The sequence below is a fragment of the Rhea pennata genome, chromosome 2, assembly GCF_028389875.1.
Source record: "Rhea pennata isolate bPtePen1 chromosome 2, bPtePen1.pri, whole genome shotgun sequence".
Lineage (NCBI taxonomy): Eukaryota > Metazoa > Chordata > Aves > Rheiformes > Rheidae > Rhea > Rhea pennata.
Window position 1 is genome coordinate 78,847,607 of NC_084664.1, and position 18,968 is coordinate 78,866,574.

General features: G+C 35.3%; 1 protein-coding gene across 2 annotated transcripts in view; it reads right to left on the reverse strand.

The window, feature by feature from the left end:
- DNAH5 (dynein axonemal heavy chain 5) overlaps window positions 1-18,968 on the reverse strand; it is a 139,459-nt gene that overhangs the window by 9,968 nt on the left and 110,523 nt on the right. For both annotated transcript variants that reach the window (XM_062567994.1, XM_062567993.1), the window contains exons 63-73: window positions 18,263-18,579; window positions 16,763-16,918; window positions 16,135-16,317; window positions 9,531-9,774; window positions 8,267-8,381; window positions 7,611-7,801; window positions 6,171-6,292; window positions 5,201-5,350; window positions 3,247-3,492; window positions 1,527-1,746; window positions 632-837 (exon numbers count right to left, since the gene is read on the reverse strand). In XM_062567994.1, coding sequence (XP_062423978.1) covers window positions 632-837; window positions 1,527-1,746; window positions 3,247-3,492; window positions 5,201-5,350; window positions 6,171-6,292; window positions 7,611-7,801; window positions 8,267-8,381; window positions 9,531-9,774; window positions 16,135-16,317; window positions 16,763-16,918; window positions 18,263-18,579 — 2,150 coding nt within the window. The remainder of the gene's footprint in view (window positions 1-631; window positions 838-1,526; window positions 1,747-3,246; window positions 3,493-5,200; window positions 5,351-6,170; window positions 6,293-7,610; window positions 7,802-8,266; window positions 8,382-9,530; window positions 9,775-16,134; window positions 16,318-16,762; window positions 16,919-18,262; window positions 18,580-18,968) is intronic.

An 18,968-nucleotide genomic window follows, 5' to 3' on the forward strand; every position in this document is an offset into this window, starting at 1 on the left:
CTTCCTTAGTAAGAACAGCTGATATACCAAATCCTGCATCTCTGTCTCTCTTGAAATAAAGTTATTTTTTACTACTCTTTTGTTCCCGGAATCCTGCATTCCTCCAACAACTTCAAGCATCCCTATGATTTCTCAAAATAGAAGTCATAGATAACTAAGTCCAATCTTGCATCCGAGCAAAATGCATATAGCTACATTCTAATCATGCCATCAATTTCACTAAAATACCAATTACAAAGTAATCTGCCACAGACCTCTATACAACAATTGACCATATGAAAGTGAGGAATGTAGGAGAAAATCTTATATGGTCTGCTAAGACAACTTTCCATTTCTTTATGCTGCCAAAATAATTTGGAGAAGAGAAGTCTTAAAGTTTTTACTCAAAAAGGATTTTAACAAAACGTATTTAAAATACACTGACTCACTTTTAATTATCTGATATAATTAAAGTTGGCAAGAAGGTCTATATTATATGATTACAATTCTTAAGTTTGAGGGGAAGACAGATTTTGTTTTGTTTTGTTTTGTTTTTATGCACAAGTTAATATAGACAGTTAACATGCTCAGGATTATAAATCAAATTTAAGCCCACTGCTTAAACCACCTTTCCCACAAAAATGTTAATTACCTTCTTGATATCCATACCATCCAAGTGGTTTTGAATGAACTGCACCGTGGCATTGAAATCAGCTTGGTTAAACTCATAGGGTATGTTCCAACCCAGAGATCCAAACTTGCGTCTTTCTTGAACAGTGGAGTGCAGAAAGGCTACAGCATACAACATCGGTTTCCACTGCACCATGTTACTGACATCTAGTAAATCCTGGCTGACACCTATGATTATAAGTGGACTTCATAAGAAACACAGGAATAGTATTTTCAAATTTACTTCAAATCAGTACTAAAACATCACTGGAGATATGCAGGTGAATTCCAACCTCTTCTAAGAGGAAATTATTGCTCTACAAAGTATTCTATTCTGGAGACAGTTTATAGCCTGTTTTTGGGTAGCAAAAAAATTAAATGAGTAAACCTCAGAAAAATTTAAGCACTCAGTTTTCTAATGGTTGAATTCACATAAGTTGTTTTCTCCATAGACATTTTGATTATAGACCTTCCTCGCTGTATCTTATGTGAACAGCATTTAACAGTTTATAGAGTCAACAAGATTAATACGTGTTTTTTCTACCAAAAGAGACAAGGAGCTTAACAATTTAAACTGTTTACAAGCATTTCAACTGAGCTATTAGAATCCAATATTTGAGAAGAGAAAAATTATTTCTATGTTCTGCTCTCCAACTAGTTTTAGCATCAGAACTTCAGTAGATCTTCTCTTTTAACTTTCTCAACTTCTAGTTCAAACCAAGGATCAAGCTGTGCCCTGGCATTGATGTGCATGGTTACTCATACTAGTTTACAGGTACTATAGGTAGCTACAATATGACCACATGATGGCATCAGAAAGTCCAAAAAATAGCAGAATTTAATTTTAAATCATTACTATTCTCGCACTCAACACTCACCACCATATGTTCGCTTTAGTCCAGCTCGGAGTCCTTGTGGTGGTTCATTGGTGAATTTAATAGACATTTGAAGAAGATTGATTGGGAACTGTTTGTGAATTTCAGTTGTCATCCACAGTCGAAAGCCTTCATGGACAGTCTCTGTCTCTATTATAGTGTCCATCAACTCATCCAAAAAGTCAAGTCCGAGGTGGCAGTTTTGCAGAAGTGCCCAACCTCCCTAGTGTAAAACAGCAGAATATACAGTTATCAGTAGTTTCAGTTGCAAACTGAAAGCACTAAAATCACTTTTTGTTCATAATGTAAATTAGGAACAAAGCCATCATATCTAAGCTATATTCAAGTGCTTGTGAGAATTGTTAAAGGAAAAAAATACTCCACAGTCAATTGTGCACAACTGGCTCACCAAAACAAAACCAAAGCCTTAAGCATTTGTTTTCACATATATTTGAAAATGGAGACCAATAGTCACAGTAATGGTATATGTGCAATTAGCAAAATATTTTTCTGCAAGAGAAAACTCAGTTGAGCCAAGCTGTGGGCTGATCCTTTTATGGGGTTTGTTAGTTTGTTTGGTTTTATATTTTTAATGATCTCAGTAAGAACTCCTTATTTGTCTAATCTGGTCTTTTCAAATAGTCGCTCTGCAGAACGCACTTTTTTTCTCAATTAAGTTTAAAATATGTCTATATGTGGTCATAGATCTGATAAGCACATAGATAGATAAATTTTATTTTTCTAGTTACACCCATAATTCCACTGGTCCTCAATAAGAGAGCTCAAAAATACCTCTGCAGACAGAGCAAGCTGCTAAATTTGGTTTTTCACAAAAGCCACAGGCTTGGAATCAATATACATACATAGTGTTAATCTACTGCCACAAAACATAAGTACTACACTTCACTAAGATGTTTTATACACCTCTTCATTAAGGTATGAGAGACAGTGTGGGGAAATGACTGCCTTTTTCTTAAATAAATGAAAGAAGCTGTTTCCCTTTATCTTTTGTATATGGTTCTTCTCATCTCCTCTGCTCATTAGCCAGTAATGGGAAGTTGTCAAATGTGAATCTGAGGCAAAAGTCAGAGGAAAGTTGGTTATACAGACAGGGAAGAAGCCCATAACTCAGGAATACAAGAAAATTAACCTGTTCACATCAGCAGGTATAGCAGGACTATCACCCAATAGTCAAAGCATATTAAATTGAAATATCTCAGATTTTCTTTCTCATACAGGAAATTTGAATCTTTGTCCATCCCAGCCCAAAATCTAGATTACAGCAATACAAAATGCTTTGCTTTATAGCTTTACTTTTCTCAAGGTTATGTAACCATCAATAATATATGTGGAATTCATCATTTTACAAATCATGTTTTTATTACTAAAAGTACAAAAAAAAGTAAAGTGCTTTTTGATGCATATTTAGTATTTACGTAATCCAAATAATTTATCAATTTAGACATGCTCATCAGTCACAACCTACAGCAAAAACTCCATTAAATAGGAACAATATTGATGTTTGCACAACATCAAAAGTTTTGCAATGGCCAATGAAGAGTGTGAAAGAGTCATTCTGTTGCTTAGGACACCTCTTCATACAAATAAATATAAGTTCTTGCATCAGCATTAATCACACACAAAAAACTTCATTTCATTACAAAGCTTTAATTTATGACCATCAAATATAGACACACAAACAATTCTGATTTTTGTCTCTTACACGCATCATTGTTTGCTGGAGAAGTTTACGAGCGTGGACTTCTTGTCCCTGGCCCATGGAAACATAACGTGTTTCTATCTTCAATCTTTTCCCCAAAGCAATGATTGAGTCAGTAGGATCAGAGCCCATGGAAAGAAAGCATATAAGAGGAGTACGTGGATCTGACTCTTCCCATGTCTTCTCCAAGTCCAAAATGACTTCTTCTGCATATTTCTCTCCCATAGTATCAACAATGTATTTTCTTGCCTGTATTAAAAGGGGTAAATCTAAACATTTAAAACCATTTTCTTTCAAGTGTGAATATGAACAGTAAGTAAACCAAATAGCAAAGGCTGCTCTAACTTTATATCAGAAATGCACACATGCAATAAATTTATTTTTACATATTAACATATCACACTGCATTTTAAGTGCCTTATTTCTTACAGTCTAATAAGATCTGTTAAAACTTATAAAATAACTATTCTACTATGTATGTAATGCTATATATATTATGAATTACATACAATACCTATAATTACAATATAAGAAAAATAATAACCTTATTAAAACTTCAACAAGGTTTTAATATTTTAAGGATATTATTTCCATTATCTACCATGAGAACCAAAAAAAAGGCCTCTAAGCTTAAAAATTTAACTTTCATTTCCAAGTGCTTCAAAAGGAGAGAAAAATAAGCTAGAAGCTATGTTGCTACAAAAGGAGAGAAAAATAAGCTAGAAGATATGTATCAAAGGTTTTAGGAAGTCTTTTCCATCTTCATGCTTAAACAAATAATAAATTAATAGTAGTAATGATCAAAATAGCTGGAGCTAAGTAGAAGTTTAAGAGGAACAGGTAAGACCATCTCTGTTATTTCTTATTTATTTATTTCAAAAGTTATTAGATTAGTATTCCCTACTACTAGGAAATATAACAGGCTCTTTCAAATAGTCTGAGGTAATTTTTCTTGTGTTCTTTCTCAGTACCAATACTTCTGACTCAGAGCAATAAATGCCTTTAATAACCCTGTGTTACTTTTCAGAGACAAAAGATATGCAGCATTTAGAGCCTGACAAACTATCAGTCTTCAGAAAACCAGAAAGAATATCTTGTCCCCATATACAGAATTGAGGAGGCATGAATTTTGAGTGACCAGCTTCAGGCATACAGCAGGTATTCATTACATTGCACCATGCTTCTATTGACTGCAGCTACGCCAGTAAGTGCTCAGACTTTCTCTGAACCTAATCACAATGTCTAAAGCTTTGCATCCATGAAATGAATGGGATGCATTTTGACTTCAATAAAGTGCCTGCCATTACACTGAAATTGTCAACAACTGCATAATTTTTATTCTCTTGCTATTGGAGAAGCACATAACAATAAAAATAGGTTCTTAGAAACTGACATTTTTAAAAATAAGTCTTACCATTTACTAAGCTTTGATTTTATATTTCTATCCCTTTTAAATAAATGTTTTGAAAGTAAAAACTTTGAGCAGACTGTCTTATAGATTTTTCTAAGGTGAGTCTAATAATTTTTCCATGCAATAAATAGTTCTTCAGTTCAATTGTTTTCATATTTTATTTTCCCTCAGCCTACCAAGTCCATTAAAAGATTTACTTCAGAATACCAGGATACTTCTATAATTCCAGTGAGTAATACTAGCAAGAGCAGCCAGAAATACCTTCTGAACTGATATGGCAGAATTGGACAAACAAAAAAGTTTCCAGATGAAATCCCGTTTACAGTAAAATCTGTGCCTCATATTGCTTCAGTATACTGAAATCATTTTACTAACAATGTCCCTGCAATGAATGCATAAATTCCTATATGAAAAAAAATCAGAAAATTCAATGTAAAAGTCCATTACTAAAATAGTTTTAGCATTAAATACAAAAAGTATTGAACTGTGATCCAGTAATAGCTATTCCAGTGAACCCTAAGTAGACTGTCTGCTACATAAATGTACCTGAGCTATGGTCCTGTCAGGACACCAAGATCTAATAAGAAGAAGATGTCTGAAGCAATCCAGCAATTGACCATAACCACTAGGAACAAGCTCTTCTTCAGGATTCTCACTATCAAACCAGATTTTCCACTGTTTCTCTGCTCTGGAAATCTGCAATTATACCATCAAAGGAGTAAATCTCACTAAAAAGACAAGTCATATTTCTACAGCTACCAATTCACAAACTTTTAATGAGGGTCACAGACAGATTTAGCAAGGCTATTATAAAAGACAGAATAAGCTTTCAGATTTTTAGTGCAAAATTATATTAATAAGTGGTGGGCTAGTACTAAGTATTTTCCATTAACGATATAATGGCATAGCAAGGTCAGCACATAGATAGCTAGGTAGTTAGCTTTGAGAACACTTGGTTCATATCCACTCCTCACATGACCATAAATGTATACCAAATGCAATTTACTTAATTAATTCCATTAACTACAATATTACTTAGTTAATTCCATTAACTACAATACACAATGGACACTTAATGTCCATTAGGACCGTTTATACAGGTTTTGAATTTACTGAGTACTCCTTCTCTCAGTCTTACCCCATGTAAACAGAATAATACTGGAATAGGCATGATAAAATGCGGTCTAAGAAAGCACAACAGGGATGGAACAAAAATCTTCAGGAAGAAGAATCAAGCTGCATTATGCAAGCTGAATAATGGCAGGGTGTATGCCTATCTGAGAAGTATTATAATTGTATAGTGTGTAACTTCCTACTTTTTTCTTATTTCACCGGGGATTTTTTTAGTCTTTTTGTCAATACAGATTGCTAAGTAGTCAGGGCCACTGCTCGCAACCTTTGGTATATCACTTTCATTCTGTTTTATGAAGTAAGCTAGTTTCCTGTCTCCATGCCTTGGTCCTCACTAGATGACTACCCTCAGATAAGAGAGTGCTTTTAAAAAGCTGTTACTTACTTGATCAAGAATATCTGAAAATTGTCTAAGCTTACTGAGCTCCACCAAGTTCAGCCAAGTCATGTCCAAGATCCATTTAGCTGGCTTAGGAGGACAAACTTTAAGGTCCAGGGAAGCACCGCCTGCAAAAAGTGGGGATCCAGATATAATTAGAACTGTCAAAGACAATCCAAAAGACAAAAAAATAGGACAAATTTGGAGAGCGTAAGCTAGATACTGCAAGACTATTCCACACAACTGAGAAGTCTTCCAAATCTTGAGAAAGTGAGAAAGACTTTACTTAATAAATAAGGATGGTCATTAAGAAATTTCTGAGTAGGTAACAGGCAAGGTTTATTTTCAAATCTTATTTTTCATCCAACTTTAAAACGTAACATTTTTTAATTCATACCAGCTTCCTATCACCATGTAAATTTATTTTTAATTGTAAAAGAATAAACTTGAGCTTATAAGAAAAAAAATAAGAAGCTCAGTTTTTTAGTTCAATTTGTTGTTGTTGTTAATGATGTAGATAAAGTAGTAATGTAGCCAATGTGTACATTTTCTTTCTTTGGATGTCAACTGAAACTAAAAAAAAAACAAACATGAAAAAAAAAGAGCTGTAAGAATCAAGATTTGTAAACATAAGAATGTAGGAATTTTCTGCCTTAAAAAGTCAGTCCACCTACGGTTAAATAAAGCTTGTAGTTTGGTAAATTTATTTACTATGCATCTTACATTTAATCTTTCTTACCCAGCTTCTCTCTTGAGGACTTACTTAAATATTTCTTTGTGCAGAGTGCCTGAAAATTAATGTTTGCTGGAAAATGCACTTATTAAGAAATTAAGAATTTCTGAAGATTCAACATGGAAAAATTAACAGTTATAATAAAAAAATAACTGTTGCCTGGAGAATTAAGTATCTTGTGCTCTTGGAGAATATTGGAAAAGTAATATTAAGTGCCTCCAAGCTTTTCAGTGAAGCTGCACAGTACTTGCATGCAGTTAAAAATAAAGCCATGAACTTGTCATGTTCAGCTAAGACTTTGATATTGTTATAAACAGTTAACACCATTTTCAGTTCCTATTTGCTTGCTGATCCTCCTGCAATTACCAAATAAGTTAAAAGTAGTTTAACATAACTTTTCAAAGTCAGCTCATATACCCAATAGTAATCAGACTGCAGACAAATATTAACTGAAAAGATATTAAGCAATTCTCCTTTTTAGATTCTCATAGTTCTCAAAGCTAAGTTGTCAAAACTCAATGCGTCCCTATAAATTAAATCAACCATATGACGTTGTCTGCTACCTAAAGAGAATGATAAACGAGTATTCCTTCACTTGACTGACTTCTCATGTGCAGAAGGAAGTGGCAAGTGGGCTAGGAGACACAACCGCAGCCCACGGTTTTTCTACAGTAATATATGTGCTCTACTTAAAATTGTTCAGTGGCTCTGACCTTTAATAAGTGTGAGAAATTCTTCATGCTTCACTCTGTTTCTCTGTATATCAATCTTCAAGGTAAGTAATAATGTGAACAGAAATTTGTGCTCTTCATAGAGTCCTCGGGCAGTATACTTGAACACTTCATAAGTCATGTGTTCAATAATATTAGTAATCCTCTTGCTAGTTATAGGGCTCTTGGTAGATCTGTTGGAAGAAAGGTTTGCAGTTGAACTGAATGTCTGTTTGGACAGGCTTTATGAAAGAGAGCACTATGTAAAGACAAAAAGCCCTAATTCAGAATTCTGAAAATATTAAAAATAAATATTTCACAAAGACATATTATCAGACAGCAAACTGGCAACAACTTTCAGACTGAAGCAACAATAAAAAATTCCTTTCTAATTAAGCCTTTCTGCAGAGCTGAAATTCACTCATTATAACGGTTTTAATTAGCTAATATCAATTTTCCAAGCACTGTAAGTAAATGTGAAGACTCTTTGCCTTGGTAAACAAGAAATGAAAGCTTATGAGTATTTAAGCTGACAATTCCTGTCAAGATTGTAACAAGCAACACCCTTCCTTGTGGTATCTGTTTACAACAAATCTTTACAGTACTACTACATTCAGGACTGAATAAGTACAAATAATACTTCTAGTTAGCTAAATTACCTGGCTAGTGAGAGGTCAAAGAGCCCCAAAAACTGCCGAAGTGAGGTCTGATACATCACATTGACCATGCTCATCTCAGTAATAAGGAAGTATAAGATGCTCCCTCGAGCTGCAACTGAAAGATAGAAAACAAGACTATTCAGAGCAGAAATGCGGAACAAAATCAGTAACTCTTTAGCAAGTACATAGAGTTTAAGAATATTAATGCTAACTCAAGATTTTTGAGTTCCTCTATTCTTTACTATCCAGAAAAATAACTAAAATACTTTTTTAATCCTCATCTATGCAGCAGCAGAAAAAAAATTTCTGTAGCTAATGCATATTATATAAAATCCAGTTTGCAAATATGAGCATCTTTGGAGAGCAAAAAGATGCTATACTGGGATACACAAGTCATTAGTGATACATATAAAAAAATCTGTTGGTTTGAAGTACTGTTTGAAATCCAAACAGTACTTCAATTTCTTATGCAGACTTTTACAGGAGTCGTATAAAGGCCAAAAAGACTATGTTGATTAAACAGACCCAACTTGCTCACTTTCAGAAGTCAATCTATTGTTTTTAAATGCAACAGTTTTACAAAATCTGTAATGATTTTTGATATATTAAATGTATCATTTTATACATTTCCAAAAAAAACAGGTATAATTTTTAATTCTAGAGAGCACTCTCTCCCCCCAACACACTACCATTTTTTTTTCACATTTTCACTTTCAGTTAGGAAAAAAAAAAACAGATGAAACTTGTTGACTGTAACATAAGGATCCATGGTAACGAATCACAAAGTATTCACCAAAACAGATGCCAAGCATTTACCATTTTACAATACCCTAAAATAATATGAACACACTAAACTCAATGGGTCTGCAGATATAATGCAAAAAAATAAAGACTAGTCTCATTGCCAGTCCATAAAACCGTGTTTGAGAAAGTCATTGAGAAAGAATGACCAAGTTTTCCCAAGTTTCTTCTCCAATAGACTTGGTGCACTGGTACCCTCGTATATAGATCAGTGGGAAGTCTCGGGACAGAATAGATCACTCCATTTTATAAATCTTACATGAAGCATAATAGTGACTATTTTCTCCACCACAGCTCAATATGTCATTTCCTAGATCCACTTTATTTACAGGAAAACACAGCTCCCTCCTACCCATTATGGTCTTCCTGTTTTCATCCTATCATTTCTCTTGCTCTAGGTGTTGCTCTTTGAACTACATGCTCCAGTCATTAGTCTTTCATCACTATCTACAATTGCCCTCACCAGGTCTGTACTCTTCACGGGCTGAGTTGATCTGTACTTCAGTTTCAGCAGAAATTTTCAGCTTCTGTGTTACTTCCTCAGCAGTCTTCTTAGTGTTACTCAAGACAATTATTAGACTCTCATCTTCTACCAGAGAACCCTTAGTGCTTGTAAGTCGGAACAAAAGGTTATCCTCTAGCTCTTTCATCCTCCTTTTGTTCATAGTCACATCTTCCATAAGATCTGTTCTTTCTTTTTCTAGTTCCTGTTGCAATACAGGGTAATATGGGTAATATTTGAAAAACATGCAAGCAATCAAAAGCAAAACAAAACTTGAATAACCAGAGATATTTAATTTTAAAAGTACTGATCCTACTGAAGCAGTGTAGGTCAAGAGTAACTGCACTAATCTGGGGAAAGAATTCCAGATTTACAATAGTATTTCTGACATTACTTCTATTACAAGGTTTCCAAGCATGCCTAATGCTTGTCAATACATACAAGTATGTATTAACAAAAAAAACTCAACAAATTCTGTGGACCATGCTGGTATCATGACTTAATAGAACTAGAAGTTCAGAATAATACGCATTTTTCTTCTCTTTCTGTTTCTTGTTTCTGTAACTTCCTTCCCAGGGATAGATTTTTATTTCATACCACCTAGTGTTATCTTCATTTATGCACTGTTTTCCAATCATCATATCACGGTATCAGTTTCAAAAGTGACATTACAAACATCATACCCTATTGAAAACACAGTCTGAGTAACAGCAAGCATTCCTAGCCAACCAGTCAAGCCTCCAATCTTTCAAGAAGGGCATTTAAAATACTCTTCCATCAAACAGCAATAACTTCAGTCTGTCACAAAGATGCTTTACTATTTAATAAAAGAAAGCATGTAGCACTCAAATTTAGTTGTTTCACTGGAAGTATTTAGTTGATTATTTTCTTAGTAATACAAGCTGTGCAGCAGTTGTAAACACTTATTTTGTTTTCCAGTTGCAACATATAAAAGATGGTTAAATGTTCAGTATCAGCTTTACATAAACACAGTAAGGACAGCTATCTAAAATATCTAGAAAAAATACTTTCTTCAGAGAACATATTTTCTTCAGTTCCTACCTCTACTACTTTTATAATTAAAAAGAAAAACTTATTACAAATGAATCATTCAGGAAAAAGAATCTATTAAAACAATGTACAAGATTTCAGTACAATGAGGTTAAAAGAATGGAAAAAAGGAGAGGGAGGGTCTTTCATAAGATAATGATAATATGAGTTTTTGCCTGACTGTCAATACTAAATGAACCAGATAGTAGAGGTATGAGCTGTGTCTACAGAAGTACTCCACGGTTTACAGAGGTTTGGTGAACAGATTTAACAAGGTCTCTCCAAAGCTGAAAGCAGTGCTCACTTCGCCTTTGACAAGACTGTCTTAGCACTGCATTCAGGCTTCTTAATATGCAGCTTTAGCAATAGGCTGCTACTTCTCCCAGATAACGTTAGCAGCGAATGGTAACATTCACATACTCTGCTAACATTCCTAAGTATTTCAAGCATTTACTTCCTACAGACAAAGTCCTTCTGTCTTAAGAAGGAAATTGTAAACAATCATCTTTGTCTCGTTATCAGATTTATGTTCTTTTCTTGTGACTGCACAAAAGCTATATTAAAACATATCATCAGGTAGAAAAGATTTATCGGGATTATTGCCCAAAAATAATGTAAATATTAAGTAGCTTAGAAGATGTACATACAGGTTCAAAATATTCTTAGAAGAACTAATGCAAAAAGGCAAGAAAACTACAGGTACCTCCATTTTAATCAACTGACATCTAATGGAGCTGAAGGAAAAGAAGCAGGTAGCAATTATGAAGCAAGGGAAGCATTGTTCAGTTCTGATGAAGCAGAAACAATTTTTTAAAGTGTAGCATTATAAGGATGTTAGCAGCCAATTAAATATAATAATTATCATGTTGAAAGATCAGTCAGAGCTAAATTAAATTTCATGTTTTGCTGAGTTCAATTTAAAAGGTTAAACATATTTTAGAGTGCAACATATTTAAACAACAGAAAGCTAAGCTTTCCTCACAAGAAAATCCTCAGAAACAAGCCTAGAACAGAATAACCAAACTAAACCAACTGAAGTAACCTTAAATTTTTAAGCAGCAATATATACATATATTAAGCTTTTAAAATACTTAATGCAGATCAGGAATAAACTTCACTTTTGATACACAGGTGAAAGTTTTCTGCAGTTTTCTTCAAGTAATTTCCAGCTACAACATCAACGATATAAGAAAGTAGGCAAGTTGCTATATATATACATACAAAGAATGTACAACGAGGCTATTTCAAGTCCGGCTCTACGGAATTGCTATCAGAAGTTAATGTCCTCTTATAGGCTGTACCAAACACTTCTAGATTTTGTAAATATTAATAAGATATAAAAGCTGCTAAATAGTTTAGATAATCCTGTTATAAAATGATGCACATGTGTAAGAATTCGCATTATCTGTGATTCTTACAAAATTGGAGCCTTTTTGTAACACGAATTTGGAAATATGAATATGAAAATTCCAAAAGCCACAAATATTTTTTCATTATAGCTGCACAACTAATCATATCTATTCCTACAACACTAAACAAGAAAGAGTTTTGTCAAAATACATAACAGCAAACATGTCAAAACAGTTAGATCATTAAAACAGTGTTTGCATTCAGATATATATCAAATTTCTCAAATCCAGTTATTCCAAGAAATAGAACAGGAACAACTTCATATAGACAGACCAGCTACCCATTGACCTTCTTGGGCTTAGCCCACATCTTACAAATAAGTGTTAACATGCCAGTACAAAAGAAAAGTACTTATCAGTAACCAGCATTCTTTGAGATACAGAGCACATACAGATTCTATCTTTTGGGCACACCAGACTGCAAAGGACTGAAAAGTCACACTTTGCAAAATATTTAAATTATGTGCTATAAGCCCTCCTCTCCTCATGGCATGTCTAAATCTCAGTCCTTCTCTGTGCAGAATGCAACAGGGATTTAAATGTAGGTACACACCTTGAAGAACATTAATATCAGATAAGCAATCTCTCCTCCCTGGGCAGAAGTTTCACACATACATTCTAACATTTGGTATCTCCAAACAGTCATATTACTAAAATCCAAATCCAAATATAAAAACCAAAGGCTTCAAGAAGGTAGCAAGAATCCACAAGTTCAAGACAGATTCCAAAATTCCCAAAATGAGTAATTACATATCATAGGAAAACTAGTTTTTGGACAATAGATTATGTCCAAATTGACACTTTCAGGAACATATGAACCATGAGATGCAAAAACAGAGGTCAATCACACTGAAAAATGGTAAATATATTTTATGAAATTCCCCCTGCCTACCAAGAGGTCAACTTGTTATTTATCTTGAAGAACTATCCCAAGATGGTGAGAATCAAAGCAGGAGTGATTATACCACTCAGGAAGCTGGTCCAGGGAGCACAGCACATCTACTCATCAGATATTCTTTATTTATCAGCAAAGATACAGAATCACAGAATAATTCAGGTTGGAAGGAACCTTAGAGATCATGTAGTCCAACTTGTGCTCATTGCCTCTCGTCCTATTTCTTTGGGCCTCCAAGAAGATTTTAGCGCAACCTTCTCTGTGTTGTCCAATCAGATAGTTGAAGGCATTAGTTAGGGCTCTCCTTAACTTTCTCTTCTTCAGGCTGAACAAACTCAGATCTCCTGTGTGTCACATCCTCTAGGCTCATGCACAGCTTGTGGGTCTCTTCCAGTGGACCTGCTCCAACATGTAAAGATCCTTTTGTATAATTCAGGGCCAAGAATCAGACACAGAACTCAAGATGAAGTCTTGCTACTGAGTAGAGGGGAAGGCTACACTTTGACTAATACAGCCTAGTTTATGGTTGGCTTTATTTGCTGCAAGGGCACACTGCTGAATCATATTCAACTTCATGTCCACCAGGACTCCAATATCCCTTTTTGCAGAGTTGCTTCCTGGACAGTGTGCAGTTGCATGGAATTATTCCACATCAGATGCAAGAACTAGTACTTGCTTTTGTTGAACTTAAGGTTCCTCTCCAGCCTGTCCAGGTTCCTCTGAATGCTGCCTTACTCTCCAGCATGTTATTCCTCCCCGTAATTTGACCTCAAACCCAGTGAGAGGGCACTCCAACCCATCATTAAGGTTGTTAATGAAGACATCAAACAGTATAGGTCCAGTACAGATTCCTAAGGAACACCACTAATTACCTACCACTAGCTGGGCTTTGCAACCATGATCACAACTGTCTAAGCCTGGCAGTTCAGCCAGTTCTTCACCCACCTCGTTGGCCATTTACCTGGTGCATATCTCACCAATCTGACTGTAAGGATATTATGAAGACTATGTAAAATGCCTTGCTAAAGTCAAGATGAACCATATCCATTCATCCTCCTCTTGTCCGCAGTGCCAGTCATCTCATCATGGAAAGCAATCCCTGCTGGCTGCTCCTTCCTGTCCTTCATCTGTTTAGAAATGGCTTCTAAAAGGATTTGCTCCATAATCTCCCCAGGGGACTGAAGTGAGGCTAATAGCTTGTAGTTATCAGGATCATTAAGAACTTCCTGTAGCTTCCATGACCTTTCAAAGATGATAGAGAGCAGCCTCACAATGACATCAGCCAGCTCTTTCAATACCCCCAGAAGCATCCCGTCTGGTCCCATGGACTTGCGTACACCTAATCGGCATAAGTGATCCTTAAATCTATCTCCCTTTACTGTGGGTACTATTTGACTCCCATAGATTTTGCTAGCAGACTCAGGGATCTAGTATGTCAGACCTAGGAGGCCTGACAGCAAATCTTACCACTGAAAGCTGAGGCAAAAAAGCTCTTCAACTTTTTCCATATCCTTTGTCCCCTTCTCCATCGAGTAATGGGGCCAAACTCTTCCTAGCCTTTCTTTTGTTGCTAATAGGCTTACAGAAACCTCTCTTTTTGCCCTTCATCTCCCTTGTTAACTTCAACTCCAGCTGAGCTTTGGCTGTCCTTACTCCACTCCTGCACACATGAACAATGTCTTTTTTATTCCTTCCAAGTAGCCTGCCCCTGGTTTTTCCCTTCTGTGTATTTATTTCTTTTGTGTGTCTGAGCTCAGTCAGGAGCTCCATGTTCAACCGTGCAGTCCTTCTACCATGCTTGCTCAACGGGATTGGAGAAGAATGAACAGAATAGACCAAAGAATTATTCATGATACAGGCTGTGAAAAGGAGCACCATGAGAACAGCATGAGGAAAACAAACACACCAAGCCTCAACTGTAGCATAACTGACCTGACAGGAGAGGCAGAGTCCGTGGGTTGCAAGCAGACATTTAAATAGAAGTGCAACAGTTAAGCTGCTATGATCTTTCTTCACTTTGAAAATTCAACCTACAGAAGCAGCAAGAAGAGATGTACTAGCCCCTTCAGAAACAGAAAAGAGAAGCTGGTCTGACAAGGATCAATGATTCCCAACCATACTGTCAGAACTTACATCTTCTCTGAAGGAAAAGTATCTAACTGACTGCTGGAATGGGCTCTGCAGTCCATTTACAATGATTACTTTTACTGATGGAAGGACTGAGCAATCAAAAGGGAACTGGGATGACTGGAGGAATTTGCTAATAAAATGACTGTCATTCTTAGGAATATACTGTTTACGGGACCCAGAGGTAGGGTTTGGTGGAAGGCTTTGTGAATATATATGTTACTGTGCTTCAGACACACAGTGATAATTCCATCATGCAGCAAGCTGATTACTGGTTGAACTGAAGCTGATGGTGTAGAGGGGCTGTCCAGCAGAACATCAGCTTTCAGAGAATAAGAAGCCTAGGAACCTGATCGACTTTCCTCATGAGCTCCATGGACTGATCAAGGATGAAATGTAACCACTTGTCATTAACAAAATGACTGAGGCCATGAAGTAAGAAAGGCTCCAATAAACAAACAAACAAACAAACAAACAAATAAATAAATAAAATAAAAAATGACTTCTACACTTGTAACAGTAAGGGGACAAACACTTTCCTCCCCAGTGAAGGTAAACTGGAACTGTTGCCAAAATCACAGCAAATATACAAATATGCAGAGTCGTAGACGTATAGTGTTCCCTTTGGCCACATAAAAGAAACCTCAACATTGGCTGACTTCATAGCTACAGGAATTAGGGTCCAGTAGTTCAAAAGATACCAGCCAGCCTCCTTCCTCAGCTACCAGTGATATGTTTATTAGAGGTGCCACTCTGAACTTGGACTTGCTCAACTAATACATCTGCAATGTTAAAATAAGCAGTCAGCCTTCTCATGAGGTTACACCTCAATGAGGCAGGAGGAATAAAGTGAAGACAATATAATCACAACAATAAAGACAAATAGGGAGCTTCTGCTTGAATGAGACAGTTTTCCCCTGCGACAGCTTTTAAAGCATCATAAATAGGTTATACTAACAACAATCAAAATAGAGAGAGCCAGAAAGTGACCCTGGAATATGCAAAGAGTAATAAAATGAAAGTTAAATATTCCCCAGATAGATGTAAGATATATATAGTGAGGAGGAAGATAATATTTTTTTACCTGTTTCTCTGTGAGAATGACTCTGCCTAAGAGTTGATTTTCAAGACCTTTCATGGTTACAGTGAAGTCAATGATGGAGGTCCGAGCACTAATTTCAGGAGAGTAACGTGGATTTGGCAGTTTTGTGGTAATATAAAGTTTGAAACCATTCATAACATCTATTTCTTTATCACCAACTTTCACCTTAAGAAAATTATTTAGAAGAAATGTTGAGGCATCAAGGATCAGTGCACTCTTTCAGGTACTACATGTAGAAACAAAGGTTATGTTTTTTTTTATTCCAGCTTAAAATTACAAGTCTTGTGCAAAGAAATTATTGAGAATATCCATGAAATTCTTTAGGTGACTCATTCACAGATTCTTTTGATTCTGGTTAATTTTCATCATCATTTTTCCTAAACACAGAACACTATACAAAAGCAAATGGAGATCACAATACTAGCTGTCCTTAAAAAACTGTAACGTAAGAGAAGGGATAAGTTTCATATATTAACGAGTTGTAAGCTCAAACTTAAAAAAAAAATAACCCTACTAAATATATATCTCCAAAAGGTTGAATTGAAGTCATATTTATGTCTGAATAATGCTTATACCAATAAATGGGTAGAGTTTATTTTTATTTTTTTACCTTGTTGGTGGAACTTGCTTTAATGAAGTTTCTTTCCAAAATATTATCTAGTGCTGGGTCAAGCTCTTCTCCAACATCTTCTATCAAAAGAGGTCTTCCCAAAGAAAGGCTATCTTCTAAATGATGTCTAAAATACTTGTGATTCAAAGCAGTGATCTAAAAATACAATCATGGACCTTTATCATGGACCTGCTCTGCTCAGGCACCAAGCTTTTTTTTTTCTTTTTGTATCTATGGATTATTTAACTTGATTCAAATAAAATACTAATAAGAATGACAATCCTATGATTAGACTAGGATTAAGGCAAAGATTGTGACCACAAAAAAAAAATAAAAAAAGATTAGCATCAATTTACCATATTCTTAGATCTTGTGGGATGAAAATTTTTATTCTTCTAGTACAAGAATAGAAGTAAACCAACACTGAGCACTTAAAGTTTTGCTATCCTCTGAGTGCAACTAGTCCAGAAATTAACAGGTACATTCCATCACTAATTCCATCTCTAATTTTATCTTGGATAAGTTCCCCCAAGTCAAACTGCAAGGCCAGTTCCAAGATTAGGGGTCTTTTTCTGAAAATTAGAGTTTTATATTGAACAAACCATTACTCTTTGCTTTAAAAATAGTCCTCAGTAAAACTGTGATTAATTTTCAGTGTGTGCACAAAGCACATACACCTTAGTTTGTATGTAACTCCACAGTTCAAGTCTAATCACCATTTTTTAACACAATTGGCTAGGCAATTTTTACAAGTGTTCTGCCTTGAGATCTAAATCAATGTGAATGACAAGAGCTTCCTATTAATATCCTCAAATGGACTCTATTATCATCCTTCAAACTCCTCTCTATCTTTTTCTGGATTACTTTTTATAAAAGCTGTGTTACTAATGTAATTATAAAGGTAGAGAGCAAGAACTTTATTCCTCTCATTTTTCCTTGTTTGTACTGATCTGATGTGTCTTGTATTAAACTACATTTTTGGGGCAATTGCTGTCTTCACTGTGCATCCGCAGAATATACAGTACCTGAGATTCATGCTAATGCAATGCAAATTATTAGTAATTTCTGATTAAGAGAATATAGCAATATCATACCACTTATCCTCATTTTTATATATTTATATGAAGAGACTTGAACCAATTCAGGTATCTTTCATTTATTTATATTTTTCTAATAGTGAAAGCATTCAGTAAAGTCTTCAGCCCTTATCAGACATTCCCATCCAGCCTAAGGCAAAATATTTTCCAGTAGTTTGTGTTTCATTAAAATAAATTAATTAAACAAATTGAGCCACTGGTATTAATAAGCTTCAAAGATACATTTTCGTAGGTACTTGAATCTTAAATCTACCAGGATATGACTGAGATGTCCTTTGTGCCCAAATTAGGCACTATCCAAAGCAATTTGCATTTGCTGGATATAATCTGAATGACAGATTTGACAAGCGTTTTCTCAGCTAGGAATTTCTAGTGATTATGAAAGTAGGAATATTCTTATTACCTGAAGTTCATTTTTGCCTTCCTTATTTTTAATCCAGATTTTACCCTGTGCCTGTGGATCAATTAATAATGGATAACGAGATGCTTTAGTGACAATGATTCCGTTCTGTATGGATAAGGCATCGTTTGGTAATCCTTGGAGGCTCCACTCACTGATAGTTGGAGCATCAGCCAGCATCTCTATAAGGTTCAAGTTGTTTCCACAGGGGATTCTCCGATTTTTTATTTCCTTTTGCCAGTCATTTAACAGTAGATTGCGAAACTCTTGGTTAAAAGGACCAGAATAAGACAGAAAAGCTGTAGCCAACAGTACATCACCTTAAAAAAAGAAAATGGCAAAAAAAAGTTATAAATTTTAAAATTCTGTTTCTGAAGGAGATGCTTCCTTCTCCAGTTGCTGTACTGTTTGGATGATAACTGGGAGAAAGTACCTTGCCCCACAAACAACACAAATCTTTTCCCCCAAGCTCTAAAAACAATACTGAAACAAAAATGTAAAAAAGACCCCTAAAACTCAACAAACAATGCTGCATTTCAGTAGTTCCCATCCTTACCTTTTCCTTACAGTGCAAGTCTAGGAGGCATAAGAACAACAAGACAAGATAGCACATGTAGGGCAATGCCTACCTCCAAACATCAGACCCTGCAGTCAGACATGGCAGCAAAAACATACTTACAAACATTCAATTCTAACATTTCAACACTTC